Source organism: Hypanus sabinus, chromosome 12 (assembly GCF_030144855.1).
Source record: "Hypanus sabinus isolate sHypSab1 chromosome 12, sHypSab1.hap1, whole genome shotgun sequence".
Lineage (NCBI taxonomy): Eukaryota > Metazoa > Chordata > Chondrichthyes > Myliobatiformes > Dasyatidae > Hypanus > Hypanus sabinus.
Window position 1 is genome coordinate 8,459,767 of NC_082717.1, and position 14,327 is coordinate 8,474,093.

A 14,327-nucleotide genomic window follows, 5' to 3' on the forward strand; every position below is an offset into this window, starting at 1 on the left:
GAGCATCATTTTCAAATTTCATTTCACATGGAAACCTGCAGCATATTGTAGACCATTCAGCCCACAATGTTGTGCCAACCATGTAACCTCCTATAGAAACTGCCTGGAATTTTCCTAATGCATAGTTCTCTATTTTTCTCAGCTCTGTGTACCTATCTAAGAATCTCTTAAAAGACCCGATTGTATCTGCCTCTACCACCATTGCTGGCATTCCATGCACCCACCACTCACTGTGTGAAAATCTTACCCAGACATCCTCCTTGTACCTACTTCCACGAACCTTAAAACTATGCCCCATCATGTTAGCCACTTCAGCCCTGGGAAAAAGCCTCTGACTATCCACGTGATCAATGCCTCTCATCATCTTATACCCCTCTATCAGGTCACCTCTCTTCCTCTGTCGCTCCAGGAAGAAAAGGCCAAATTCACTCAACCTATTGTTGTAAGGCATGCACTCCAATCCAGGCATCATCCTTGTAAATCTCCTCCTCACAATTTAATTAATGGAGTTTATTTTGCACCTGTGTCTCTTAGTTGAGCTCTTTTGTTCCATTCTGTTGGACAGCACCTCTGAGTGGACCCAGGAATATCCGTTTCTCCGATGTCACTCACAGCAGCATGAGGACTCACTGGGATCGAGCTCCAGGCAGGGTCCTGAAGTACATCATCCGCTACGCTGAAGTGGGAGATGAGATCGCCAAGGAGGTGAGCTTACTTGTCCATTACGGAATGAGAAATGTGACCTAGTCCTCATTTTCAGCACCTTTCTTTTAAATTAGTTTTTTTAATACATTTTCTACATAACTACAGATAAAAAAATACCCAGATCAAAATGAAGGACATTGATACAGTGCAAAAATACGCATACAATAACAATCTGATACAGAGAAAGATAATTGAAAAAGCACCCAAATTGAAGACAAGTAAAATTAGTGTCCTCCCCAAGCCCCACAACACAAAACAAGAAAAAGGAAACTCCAGACCACCCACAACACAATATAGAGAATATAAATCAGGACAATCAAACCCCCAAACTGTGAATACACTTAGCAACAGAAGATATTAATGCCTACTACCAAAAGAAAAAGGAGATGAAAGCAAGGGACTGAAAAAAAAAACCTTAGTTAGGAGGAAGGTTATGAAAGTACTCAATAAAAGGTCCCCAGACCTTATGGAACTTTAAGTCCGAATTAAGAACTGAATAATGAATAATTTCAAGGTCCAAGCAGGCCATAATAACATTAAGCCATTGAGTATGTGTGGGCGGGGCAACATCCCTCCATCTACGAAGGATTAAACGTCTAGCCAGGAGAGAGGCAAACGATAATATTCGACACTTAGATGAACTCAGACGTAAATCTGTCTCACCCCAGAAACCGAACAGAGCAATTAAAGGGTTTGGTTCTAGGTGGTGATTCAGAATATACGATAACGTTATAAAGACATCTTTCATAATTTCTCCAAGCTAGGACAAAACCAGTACATATGAATGAGAGAGGCCTCGCCCCTTTTGCATTTATCACAAAGCGAACTAATGTCAGGGTAAAATCGAGATAATTTAGATTTAGAAATATGGGCTCTATGAACAATCTTAAACTGAAAGAGGCAATGGCAAGCACAAAGAGAGGTTGTATTAACCGATTTGAGAATCGAGTCCCAAGTCTCATCAGATAAGGAGGTATTTAAATCCTGCTCCCATGCCATTTTACTATTATCCACAGGGGCACGTCGTAAGGCTGCTAATTTATCTTGAATACTTGATATTAAACCTTTACCTAGTGGATTAATGGAAAGAAAAAAGTCCATAGCATTTTTCACAGGCATTTCATGGAAGTTGGGAATTAAAGGAACAATAAAGTGTCAAATTTGGAGATATCTAAAAAAATGAGCATTGGGTAGATTGAACTTAGCGGAGAGCTGTTGGAAAGAAGCGAAGCGATTATCAATAAAAAGATCTTCAAAATGTCTAATGCCCTTCCTATACCAATCATGGAATGCTGAGTCATACATAGTGGGTAGAAAAAGATGATTATGTACGACAGGGCTGGAAACGGAAAAACCGTGGAAACCATAAAATTTCCTAAACTGAGCCCAAATATGCAAAGTGTGTCTAACAAGAGGATTAACTATTAATCTGGAGAAACTACTAGGGAGTACAGAGCCAAGAAGTGCAGAGATAGATAGTTCTTTGGTGGAGCTCAACTCCATTGCCACCCAATTAGGGCACTCGGGTTGGCCATGGAAAAAAGACCAAAAGGTAGCACAACGTATATTGGCTGCCCAGTAATATAAACGAAAGTTAGGTAAAGCCATGCCACCCTCTTTTTCAGGTTCTTGGAGATAGACTTTATTAATTCTAGAGCGCTTATTCTTCCACAGATATGACAAAATAATAGAGTCTAAGGAATCAAAAAAAAAATTTAGGAATAAAAATTGGGATTGATTGAAATAAGTATAAAAGTTTAGGGAGAACATACATTTTAACAACATTAATACGACCTACCAAAGACATAGATAGAGGTGGCCATTGTACAAGACTCTGTTTTATAGTATATGCAAGATTAGCAAAATTTTCACGAAAGAGATCTTTAAACTTCCTTGTGACTGTAATCCCGAGATAGGTAAATTGATTATGGACTACTTTAAAGGGGAGATCACGAAATGTTAATTCTTGTACTTCTTTATTAATTGGGAAAAGTTCGCTATTATGTAAATTAAGTTTATAGCCAGAGAACTGGCTAATCTGGTCAAGAAGTGAAAACATTGGAGGTAAGGATGTAGACGGATTTGAAAGAAAAAGTAATAAGTCATCAGCATAAAGAGAAACTTTATGCTCAACACCCCCTCTCCAAATCCCGGTCAATTCAGGACAATTTCGAAATGCTATCGCCGAAGTTTCTATAGCCAAATCAAAGAGAAAGGGACTTAAAGGGCATCCCTCACGGGTGCCACGTTTGAGGTTAAATAACTGGGATTTCTGAAAATTAGATAAAACAGAGGCAGTAGGACACAAATACAGCAATTTGATCCAAGAGATAAAACTTTGACCGAAGTCAAATTTTTCTAAAACTACAAAAAGGTAGTTCCACTCTATATGATCAAAAGCTTTCTCCGCATCAAGGGAAATAACACATTCAGGAATCCCAGTTGGAGGTGAATATAAAATATTGAATAGACGCCGAATGTTAAAAAAAGGGAGACAGTTTTTAATAAAACCAGTTTGGTCATCAGAGATAATAGAGGGAATAATAGTTTCTAATCTATAAGCCAAAATTTTAGCCAAGATTTTAACATCAACATTAAGCAAAGAGATCGGCCTATACGAGGAACACTCTGTTGGGTCTTTACCCTTTTTTAATAAAAGAATAATAGATGCCTCATTAAAAGAGGGTGGCAATTTGCAGCAATCAAATGAGTCAGATAATACTGAGAATAACTGAGGAGAAAGAAGTGAGGAGAATGATTTATAAAATTCTTCGGGGAACCCATCAGGTCCAGGAGATTTCCCTGAGGACAATGCAGAAATTGCAAAAGATATTTCTTCTGATGATATAAGCGCATTAAGTTTGGCTTTAAAATCAGATGAAAGTGAAGGAATATTCAGATTATTTAAAAATTGATCAACAGAGATATTGCCATTCAAAGATTCAGAGGAATAAAGTCGAGAATAGAAATTTTTGAGTGCGTCATTAATTTCTAAATGATCCGATGTAAAGTCTCCGTTCTCCTTCCAGATCTTTGTAATATGTTGTTTGGCTTTGGAACGCCTCAGCTGATTGGCTAGAAATTTACCAAATTTGTCACCATGAATGTAAAAGCGACTCTTACTTTCAAGAAATTGGCGTTCGACAGGTTGAGTAGACAAAAGATTGAATTTAGCTTGAAGTTCTACACGCTTCTTGTATAGTTCAGGATTCTTAGTTTGAGCATACAGTTGATCCAATTGTTTAATCTGGTTAATGAGGTCTAATCGATATGCACAGGACTTTCTATTAAAATTTGCTGTATAGGAGATTATTTGACCCCTCAGGTATGCTTTCATGGCATCCCAGACAATCTGGGATGACACTTCAGGTGATGTATTAGTGTTAAAATAAAAGGTTATCTGATCCTTAATAAATTTTAGAAAATCATCATCTGATAATAAAGTCGAATCAAACCGCCAGTGTTTATTCCTCTGAGGGAGACCAGGAAAATTTAAAGACAGAGTAATTGGGGCATGGTCAGAAATCAGTATACTCTGATAATCACAAGAATAGACAAATGGAATGAGTTGGTTATCGAGTAAGAAGTAGTCAATTCTAGTAAAGGTATGGTGAACATGTGGAAAAAAAGAATAATCTCTCTCAGTAGGATGAAGAAAACGCCATATATCAGAGATACCATAATTAGAGAGAAACGATTGGATAGCTAAGGCAGATTTGGTAGGTGGTCTAGTAACAGAGGACGATCGATCCAAATTAGGATCTAACTAACAATTGAAGTCACCACCCAGTATAAGAGAGTATGAGTTTAAGTCTGGTAGTGAGGAAAAAAAACATTCAAAAAAATTAACATCATCAAAATCAGGGGCATACAGGTTTGCTAGTACAACTTTAGTATTAAGCACCTTTTAATGAGTAAGTTTCACGGAGTATGAACCAAACTGAGCGACTCATTCAGCTCTTTCATGGAGCAGTCACATTGGCTTTGAAAGACCTAAACTGTTGTAAATGCGGCCAGCTCCATCATAGGTCCTAGAATCCACACCATATGGCATCAGAGCAGAATTAGGCTTTTCAGCCCATCAAGTTTGCCCCAGCATTATATCATAGCTGATTTATTATCCCTCTCAGCCCCATTCCCCTGCCTTCCCCTGTAACCTTTGATACCCTTATTAATCAAGAACCTATCAATCACAACTTTAATTACACCCAGTGGCTTGAGCTCCACAGCTGTCCCTGGCAATGAATTTCACATGTTCATCACCCTCTGGCTGAAGAAATTCCTCCTCATCCCTGTCTGAAATGGACGTACACTGAGGTTGTGCCCTCTGGTCCTCGTCTCACCCACTACAGGAAACATCCTCTCCTGTCTAGTAGCTTAATTGGTCACTGTAAATTGTCCTGTGATAGGCAGGAGTTAAATAGATTGGTTACTGGCCAATTAAAAATATTAAAAAACAGAGCTGTTACCAGAAGGTTGAGCATCAAAGGCTTGGATCATCTTTCTCAGAACATTTACTCTTGCAGCATCCGCACCATGACCACTAGATTCAAAAACAGTTACTTCCTTCAAGCTGTTAGGCAGATTAACACCTCCAGCCATTACCCCACCCCACACATCACCCAGCATCACTTTATGTATATATAATCGGCCTCAGTTACTTGTACATTCAGTCTTATAGGAATGCTTTTATATTTGAGTCATAGAGTCAGAAAACTACAGCACAGAAACGAGCCCTTCAGCCCTTCCAGTTCATGCTGAACCAATTAATCTGCCTAGTCCTATTGAGTAGCATGCCCAGACCATAGCCCTCCATACTCCTCCCATCTATGTACCTGTCCAAACTTATCGTCAGCGTTGAAATTGCATCCACCAGTTGAGCTGGCAGCTCATTCCATTCTCTCACTATTCTCTGAGTGAAGAGGTTTCCCCTCAGGTTCCCATTAAACATTTCACCTTTCACCCTTAACCCATGACCTCTAGTTGTAATCTCACCCAATCTCAGTGGAAAAAGTCTGCTTGCATTTACCCTATCTCTACCCCTCAGAATTTTGTATACCTCTTTCAAATCTGCCCTCAGTCGGCTGTCCCCTGGCAACATCCTTGTAAGTTTTCTCTGGCCTCTTTCAATCTTATTGACATCTTTTGTTATTGTGCTGCTGCAGATCTGGAGTAACAATCATTTTGTTGTGTAATGATGAATGGCAATAGAATGGTAAGACCATAGGACATAGGAGCAGAATTAGACCATTCAAATCTGCTCTGCCATTCCATTGAGGCTGAGCTTTTATCCCTTTCCTACTCATTCTCCTCCTCCTCTCTGTCATCTTATAAATCAAGAACCCCTCAACCTCCAATTTAAATACACTCAATGACTAGGACTCCATAGCCATCTTCCATCCATGCTAGTATCTTTCCTGGAATACGATGGGCTTTTCTCTTGTTTAGCAACCTCATGAGGGGCACCAAGTGAAGGCCTTTTGAGAATCCAAGTAAACAACATCCACAGATTCTCCTTTGTCTATCCTGCCTGAAATTTCTCTGAAGCAATCAAAGAGATTCGTCAGGCAAGGTTTCTCCGTAAGGAAACCATGGTGACTGTGCCCTGTTCATCAGGTGCCCCCAAGTACCCTGAAACCTCAACCTTAATAATGGATTCCAGTGTCTTCCCAACAAAGTCAAACCAGCTAGCCTATAATTTCCTGTCTTTTGCCTCTCTCTCCTTTAAAGAGTGGAGTGATATTTGCAAATTTCCGGCCCTCTGGAACCATTCCAGAATCTTTACTCTTACTATTATAGTTTAGAAGAAATATACTTCATTATCCAAAAAACTATACTTTTTTTCTAACTTGACAGGTGGAAGTGTCTGGCAGCGACACCTCGGTGCCCCTCACAGGGCTGGTGTCCCAGACGGAGTATGATGTTTTGGTGTCAGCAGTGTACGACGAAGGGGTGTCCACTCCTCTGACTGGACGGGAAAGCACCAGTAAGTAGGATCTTTCATCTTGTGTTCACCGCTTCACTTTTGCGTGTCACCCAACCTCAAAACCGTGGTAATGTGGAGAAATTGCAGAGTCCGGAGTAATAATGGGGCAAAGGGAAGAAGTGAAGTGCTGTCTGCTTGCCCTCAATGGGCAAAATGGCCCCCTTCTGTACTGTAACATTCCATGATTTCTGTGCAGGGGCAGCATGGAACTAGATGTAGAGTCGTAATAAGATGTAATATGGAATTGATGGTACAATCTGGCCTACTGTCAGTACCTCAGGACGCTGGAGCAGGGATCCAATCACAGACCCAGTCCTGTGCACACAGTGATATTAATTGAGTAACAAATCCCGATGTGCAAACAAAGTTGGTGTCGAAGTTCAGTCAGAGATCAAAACATCCAGAGAAATCCAAAAACCGGAATCGGGAAACAGGCAGAGTCGATATTCAGATGGGCAGAGTACAGATATGAATGCTGGAAAGGTTCAGGAAAATTCACTGGCACAATCTCACAACAAACAGGTGAAAACACAGGACTGAGATACACTGAGCAATAAACAGAGAGGCAGATGATAGGTGGAGCACAATGAGACACAGGTGGCAGCAATACAGGTAATAATGAGAAACAGTTCAGAGACGGAGTACTCAGTGATACAGGGGCCGGCGTAGGGAAGGAGCGGGGACAGGAGCACATGGCAATACAAAACCACAGACTGACAGCTAGGGGGAAACACACAAAAAGACAGAGTTCAACTGGAGGTACTGACACACCTTCAATACAGTTGTTCATAAATGTTATTGTATTTCTTTGTTCTACTGAGAATCTATGCAAAAAGTAAACCTTAGGGTGGTATATAGTGATGTATATGTTCTTTGACAATAAACTTACTTTGAACTTAGGTTGATTTGCTCCTACCCTTTCTCCCATGGTCTTTCTCCCATTGTCCTCTCTTTTGGGATTCCTTCTTCTTCAGCCCCTTACCTTTTCTCAGCTCCATCCCATCTCCGCCACCCACTCATCTTCCCCCTCAGCTGGTCTCACCCATCACCTACCAGTTTTTTCTCCTTCCCCACCCCCTTCTTCTTCTTGCTTCTTCCCCTTTCCCTTCCAGTCCCAATGAAGGGACTCGGCCCACAACATCCCCTCCGTAGATGCTGCCTGACTTGTTCAGTTCCTCCAGCATTTTGTGTGTCGTTGTTCAATGTTTCCAGCATGTCTGGTGTTTTTTTTTTAAGAAGAATTATTATACTCGGCTCTCTTTTCGTTTGCATTTAACGGCATACCTTTTGAGAGTTTCTGATTCTGTGATCTACCTCACTGACTCAGCAGGTAATATTCTGTGCAGGTTGCTGCAGCATAGTGAGTTTCAAACCACATCTGTACTCCATCTCAGAGCCAAAAGAAATACACACGGTTTAAATTAGGTGCTTGGAATGCCTAACGATTCCATTTTCCTGTTTCAGCCATCATTTCTTTCGAATTATGCAAAATAAACGCTGAGATGACAGTGCTTTCAGGAAAAATAATTCCCTGCTTTAAGCAAACATGCAGATTTTCCCAAAAGAGAATGGAAAATATTCGGAGCAAAGAGGTGCAGAGTAACTGTATGATGTGTGTGACATTGTGTCTATCCCTGAAGGGCCGTGAAAGCAATAAAGACGCCCATTAAAGGTTTTGGTATTCATCCAGATATGTGGTGATATCAGATTCAGTACAGCTAGGAAATAAAGTGTAAGATGGAGACCGGAACCAGACCCCTAAAAAGCTTGCCAGACGGTCTGCTAAGAGTGAAGGCAAGAGATGAAACGCAGTGTTTAATTGCTTCTGATGTCTCGCGGACCAGCTAAGAGAGGATAGTGTAGCCTTTCCTGCAGAGATTAAGAGTTGCTTTGGATGGCTCTCCGATGCACAATTATAAATCAATTTGATCAAATGGCACATGAATGAAAGAAAAATGGAGGGCTTTGTACTAAGGAAGTGTTAAATTTTACTCCAGTGAGTACAGGCTCTGAGCCATCTGACGCTCTTAATACAATAGCCGTTTTGTTCCTGGACTCCTTCTCATTAACCTTCACTGTCCCCTCTGCAGCGACAGCAAGTCTTTTCTTAGATATGGGGCCCAAAATATTTCACTTTGCATAATTCTCAAAATGGCAGTGATCTGGACATTGAAATCTGGGGGCCCTGATAAGAGGCCTGTTCTTTCCGATGGAACTTGCTGTTCGTCTGGGAAAAGCCTGCTCATCCAACCCAGTCACAGTCAGTGACTTCAGAAAGAGTGCTCTGCACATCAATCATCTGGGATGTGGGAAGAGCGATTGTTTAGAATTCCTCATTCTGATACTTCTCTTATGCTCAGGGTTGTATTTAAGACATCAGTGCAGAATTTGGCCATTTGGCCCATCGAGTCTGCTCTGCCATTTAATCATGCCTGATCCACTTTCCCTCCCTACTGTTCTCCCTTCTCCCTATATCTCTTAATGCCCTGACTAATCAAGAATCTATTAACCTCTACTCTAAATATATATAAAAAGATTTGTCCTCTACGGCCTCTTGTGGAAACTAGTTCCGCAGATTCACCACTCCCTGGCTAAAGAAATTCCTCCTCATCTCCGTTCTAAAAGGGCACTCCTCTCTTTTGAGGTTGTGTCCTCTGGTTCCAGACTCCCCCACCATAGGAAACATCCTCTACACATGCACTCTATTGAAGTTTTTCAATATTTGGTTGGTTTCAATGAGGTCACTCCTCATTCCTCTGAACTCCAATGAGTGCAGGCCCAGAGCCATCAAGCACTCCTCATATGTCAACTGGATTAGGTATCTGTCTGAGATTTGCCCCACTATTTCTTCAGGGCTGTATGCTGTGGTGTTAATGACATTGTGTTTCTGTGTAGCTTCATTTTGCCTCTTCCTCCTTCTGCAGGGGTGGTCCCAGCACCAACTAATCTTCGCTTCTCGGACGTCGGGGAGACGCGGTTCCGCGTTCACTGGAACCATGGAGCACAAGATGTGGCCCTCTACAGACTGACCTGGGTTCCATCGGGTAGAGGCAACAAAGAGGAGGTAGAGGAAACAATTCTCTTGTGACCTCAACTGCAGTTTTAATTCTTGTAAAAAGAGCATGTGAAGTGTCATTGTCAAAATGTCCTGCCTATACAGAATCTGATCTTTCCTTTGTCTTCCAATTCATCCCTTTGTCATCCCTTCCACCTCTTGCTGACGTTGCTAATTCATCCACTTAAATAGATATTATTATAATGTATGCATTGAATCAATATATTTGAATGAATTTTCCACTTTGAGTCCAGATCCATAGATTTCTAACAGTATTAAGAATGGACAATCCCTCCTCTCTCTGATGAATGGCAGTAGCCATTCTCTGAGATTAGCTGGTATCCAGCAGAGGTCAAGATGGGTTTCTGGTATACACAGAATCTCACTGGAGCTTTGCGAAAAAGCCAATGGCTTTTATTTTTAAACCATCTTAGCTTTTCAGATGATATTAGAGCATAGAACAGCACAGGAACAATCAAATTCAAATTTGTTGTCAGATTCAGAATCATTTTCAGCTTTATTTATTATATAGGGTGGCAGGTTGGAAATGCGTCTCTATCAAAGGAGGTGTAAAGTGCTCTTTCCCACCAGTAACCTCCAGATCACCCTTGGGCAAGGTTAGCCCACTCAGTAAGGGTCACATGAAGGTGGTGGATGGTCGTGAATATTACAAGTCCTGGTTATGTGACTACTGATGTCAGGCAGACAATCTCTGAAGAGTATTGATAATGGGTGGAGTCACCCATCTTGTAAGGACACTGCCCCGAAGAAGGCAATAGCAAACCACTTCTGTAGAAAAATTTGCCAAGAACAATCATGGTCATGAAATAAAACCATGATTGCTCATGTCATATGATACGGCACATCATGATGATGATGATGACATTGAAACGTCCAGTGAGGTGAGTCTGGCTGAACAACACAAAGCATGATGAAATAGAACGCAACACAGTACACAATGAACAATTCCATTCCCCCCCCCCCCCCCCACACACTCACACTCATTCACTCACTCCTCCAACCCAGATATCTGCCATCGTTGGCCCTCAGGGTCTTGTAGATTCACGGACATTGTGTTTCAGCTTACCCAGTGGACTCACAGAGACTCATAGAGCCGTGCTTCTGCGGACATCCAAACAATGGAATTTAAGCAGACAAATTTTTATTTACAATTGAGGCTATATGCCAGATGAAAGATGATACTTACAAACTCCTCAATTGGGTCTCTGACTGTTGGAGCGTATACAATCCTGTACTGTTGGACCGGCCCTTCCGCGTTGTCCCAGCTCACACTCAGAGTGTTGGTGGTCGCATCATACACCCTCATGTTTCGTGGCCCACTCCGGCTCACTGCAAAGAAATAAATATATCCAGAATACACCGAAGCAGAATTAGACCATTGGGACTATCGAGTCTGTCCACCGTTCCATCTTTTATCCCCTTCAACTCCATTCTCCTTTGTTCTCTCTGTAACTTCTGATGCCCCGACTAACCAAGAACCTGTCAACCTCTGCTCTAAGTATACCCATCGCCTTGGCCAGCATGAGTCTGTGACAATGAATTCCACAGACCCACTACCCTATCAGCAATGGGTTAGAGGCAGCTGGATAGAGGAGCAGCCTTAGGGGTGAGGGGTCAAATTAGACTTCTCTCACACGCACACTCTCACTCTCACTCTCTCTCTCTCTCACACTCTCACACTCTCACACTCTCTCACTCTCTCACTCTCTCACTCTCTCACTCTCTCACTCTCTCACTCTCTCTCTCCCCCCCACTCTCTCCCCCCCTCTCTCTCCCCCCCTCTCTCTCCCCCCCTCTCTCTCCCCCCCTCTCTCTCCCCCCCTCTCTCTCCCCCCCTCTCTCTCCCCCCCTCTCTCTCCCCCCCTCTCTCTCCCCCCCTCTCTCTCCCCCCCTCTCTCTCCCCCCCTCTCTCTCCCCCCCTCTCTCTCCCCCCCTCTCTCTCCCCCCCTCCCCCTCCCCCGAGTTTCCAGGCTTCTGCCATTGGGTTTTGATGTAGGCCATATGACACTGCAGCAGGATTAGGCAATATGGTCCATTGAGTCTGCTCCCCCATTCTATTATGTCTAATTTATTATTCCCCACAAACCTTATTTAATTGCCGATTTCCAGAAATCCAATTGGCCTTTGGGCTTTGATGTTTGGTATTGGCAATGAAAGGCTTACTGCAGCATCATCACAGGTATACGGCATCAGATAAGCAGCGTTCACAAGAAAAAAACACCATAAATTATGTACACACAATTTCTCCCAGAAAGAAAGCACCATCAGAGCAAAAATAAAGTTCAGTGCCACATCATATACACAAGAGATCCTGCAGATGCTGGAAAACCAGAGTAACACACACAGTGTGCTGGAAGAACTCAGCAGGTCAGGCAGCATCTATGGAGATGTTTCAGGCCGAGACCCTTCCTCAGATCATCTGATTGCAAACAGCCCAATAGCTCATGATGCCAAATTAAATTAAACCTAGCTGCCTACACATGCTCCGTATCTTCCCCTTCCCTGCATGTTTCCTGCAGGGCAAACTCAATGGGCCGAATGGCCTAATTCTGTTCCTATGTCTGTGCCTTATATTCATGTGCCTGACTAACTTCTTCTTAAATTCCACCTTTCAGGAACCCACCTCTCTCTGTGCTTAAAAAAAACCTGGCCCCACACATCCCCTTCAACTTTCTCCCCTCACTTTATATGCAGGTCCTCTGCTGCTTAATATTTCAACCCTGGGGAAAAAAACTCTAACTGTCAGATACTTCTCAGATTGTTGTAAACTTCTATCCAATCTCCCCTTGGCCTTCGGCACTCCAGTGAAAACAACCCATCTGTATCCAAACTCTCCCTGTAGCTCATACCCTCTAATCCCAGCAATGCCCTGGTGAACTCCCTCCAAAGTCTCTGCATGCTTTTTTTGTAATGGGGAAGTCAGAACTGCACAGACAACTCCAAATACGGCCTAACCAAGATGGTAAAACATGATGAGTAGTTTTAAGAGCCAATGTTTTTGCTGTAGGCGTTCTAATTATGATGTGGTCCATCATCTCTCCTCCACCTCACATTTAGCTTCTCATCCCTCAAGGAAAAGTGCTTCGTCCAAGCAGTAGGCCGTATGTCTGGCGTAACCTCCCCTGTAGGAATATGGTAGATGTTGATTAAAGTACTTACTCAGTTCAGAGTAGTTATGAGTGAAGTTATCCATGCCAGTTCAGTAGCCTGATAACTGTTCCTCAACCTGGTGGTGTGGGACCTAAGGCTCTGGACCTCCTGCCTAAATGGCAGCAGTGAGAAGAAAGATGGTAGAGGGTTCTTTGATGGTGGATTCTGTTTGTTAGTGGCAGTGCTCCCTGTAAATGTCCCAGTGGTGGGGAGGACTTTGCCTGTGAAGGGCTGGGCTGTATCCTCCACTTTCAGTAGCCTTTTCCATTCCTGGGCATTGGTGTTTCCATACCAGGTCTTGATACAACCAGTCAGGATAATCTCTGACACACCTGTAGACGTTTGACAAAGTTTTAGGTGAAGTGCTGAAAGTTTCTAAGAAATTAGAGGTGCTGTTGTGCCTTTGTGATGGCACTTGGCAATTCAACCACATGGTATTGAGCTGCCAGGATTAATTAATTAACCCAATTAAAACACAATACCTGCTTTTCCAAAACAGAAAGAACATAGAACAGTACAGCACAGCAACAGGCCCTTGGGCCCCCAGTATTGTGCAGAATCAATTAAATTAGTAATCAAATGGCCAACTGAGTTAATAGCCTACACAATGTTGATATCCTTCCATTTTCCTCACATTCATGTGCCTATCTGAACGTCCCTTAAAAGTGCTTAATTTTTCTGCTGATACCACCTTTCCAGTCAGTGCAATTCTGGCACCCACAACCTTGTGCAAAAAGAAACTTGCCCATCACGTCTCCTTTGAAATTAACCCCTCTCAATTTAACTGTGTGCTCTCTGGTATTGTACATTTCAACACCTGGGGAAAAAAAGTCTATTCTATAATCTTATAAACCCCTATCAGATCTCCCCTTCAGCCTCCTCTGCTCCAGAGAAAACAACCCAAGTTTGTCATTATAGCACATGCCCTCCAATCCAGGCAAAGAGTAAACCTCTTTGAACCTTCTTCAAAACCTTGCATCCTTCCTATAATGACAGTCAATCATGATTGGACAGCTTTTGTTAAATTTACTGCAGAAACGTTCAACGTGGGCACCGAGAAATGACACAAGCAAGTGTGATAAGCTAGCCAGTGTTGAATTTGTGGGATTGAGTTTTCTTCTGTTGGATTTTGTTTTTATATAAAGTTCTTTAAGGAATCAGGAAATAGGCATAAAACTTGTTGCTTCATGATGGTTTTATTAAGTGTTGATAGAAGAGAGTAAAGTTGAATAGACAGTGATAGAGAAATCTACGATTAAAGAACCAAGAAGATTACGATGGTGCTATTTTATACCCACAGCGATACAGGAAAAACTCCATTCAAATCTATGGAATGCAGAACACAGAAGCTTCCAGAGCTTTCCAAAATTATACCCTATAATCACTAGAGACATATTAAACTTGTATGAA

At 42.2% G+C, this 14,327-nt stretch overlaps 1 protein-coding gene across 4 annotated transcripts in view; it reads left to right on the forward strand.

The window, feature by feature from the left end:
- LOC132402615 (collagen alpha-1(XII) chain-like) overlaps positions 1–14,327 on the forward strand; it is a 380,160-nt gene that overhangs the window by 150,973 nt on the left and 214,860 nt on the right. For all 4 annotated transcript variants that reach the window (XM_059985520.1, XM_059985521.1, XM_059985523.1 and 1 more), the window contains 3 exons: positions 566–705; positions 6,562–6,691; positions 9,616–9,755. In XM_059985520.1, coding sequence (XP_059841503.1) covers positions 566–705; positions 6,562–6,691; positions 9,616–9,755 — 410 coding nt within the window. The remainder of the gene's footprint in view (positions 1–565; positions 706–6,561; positions 6,692–9,615; positions 9,756–14,327) is intronic.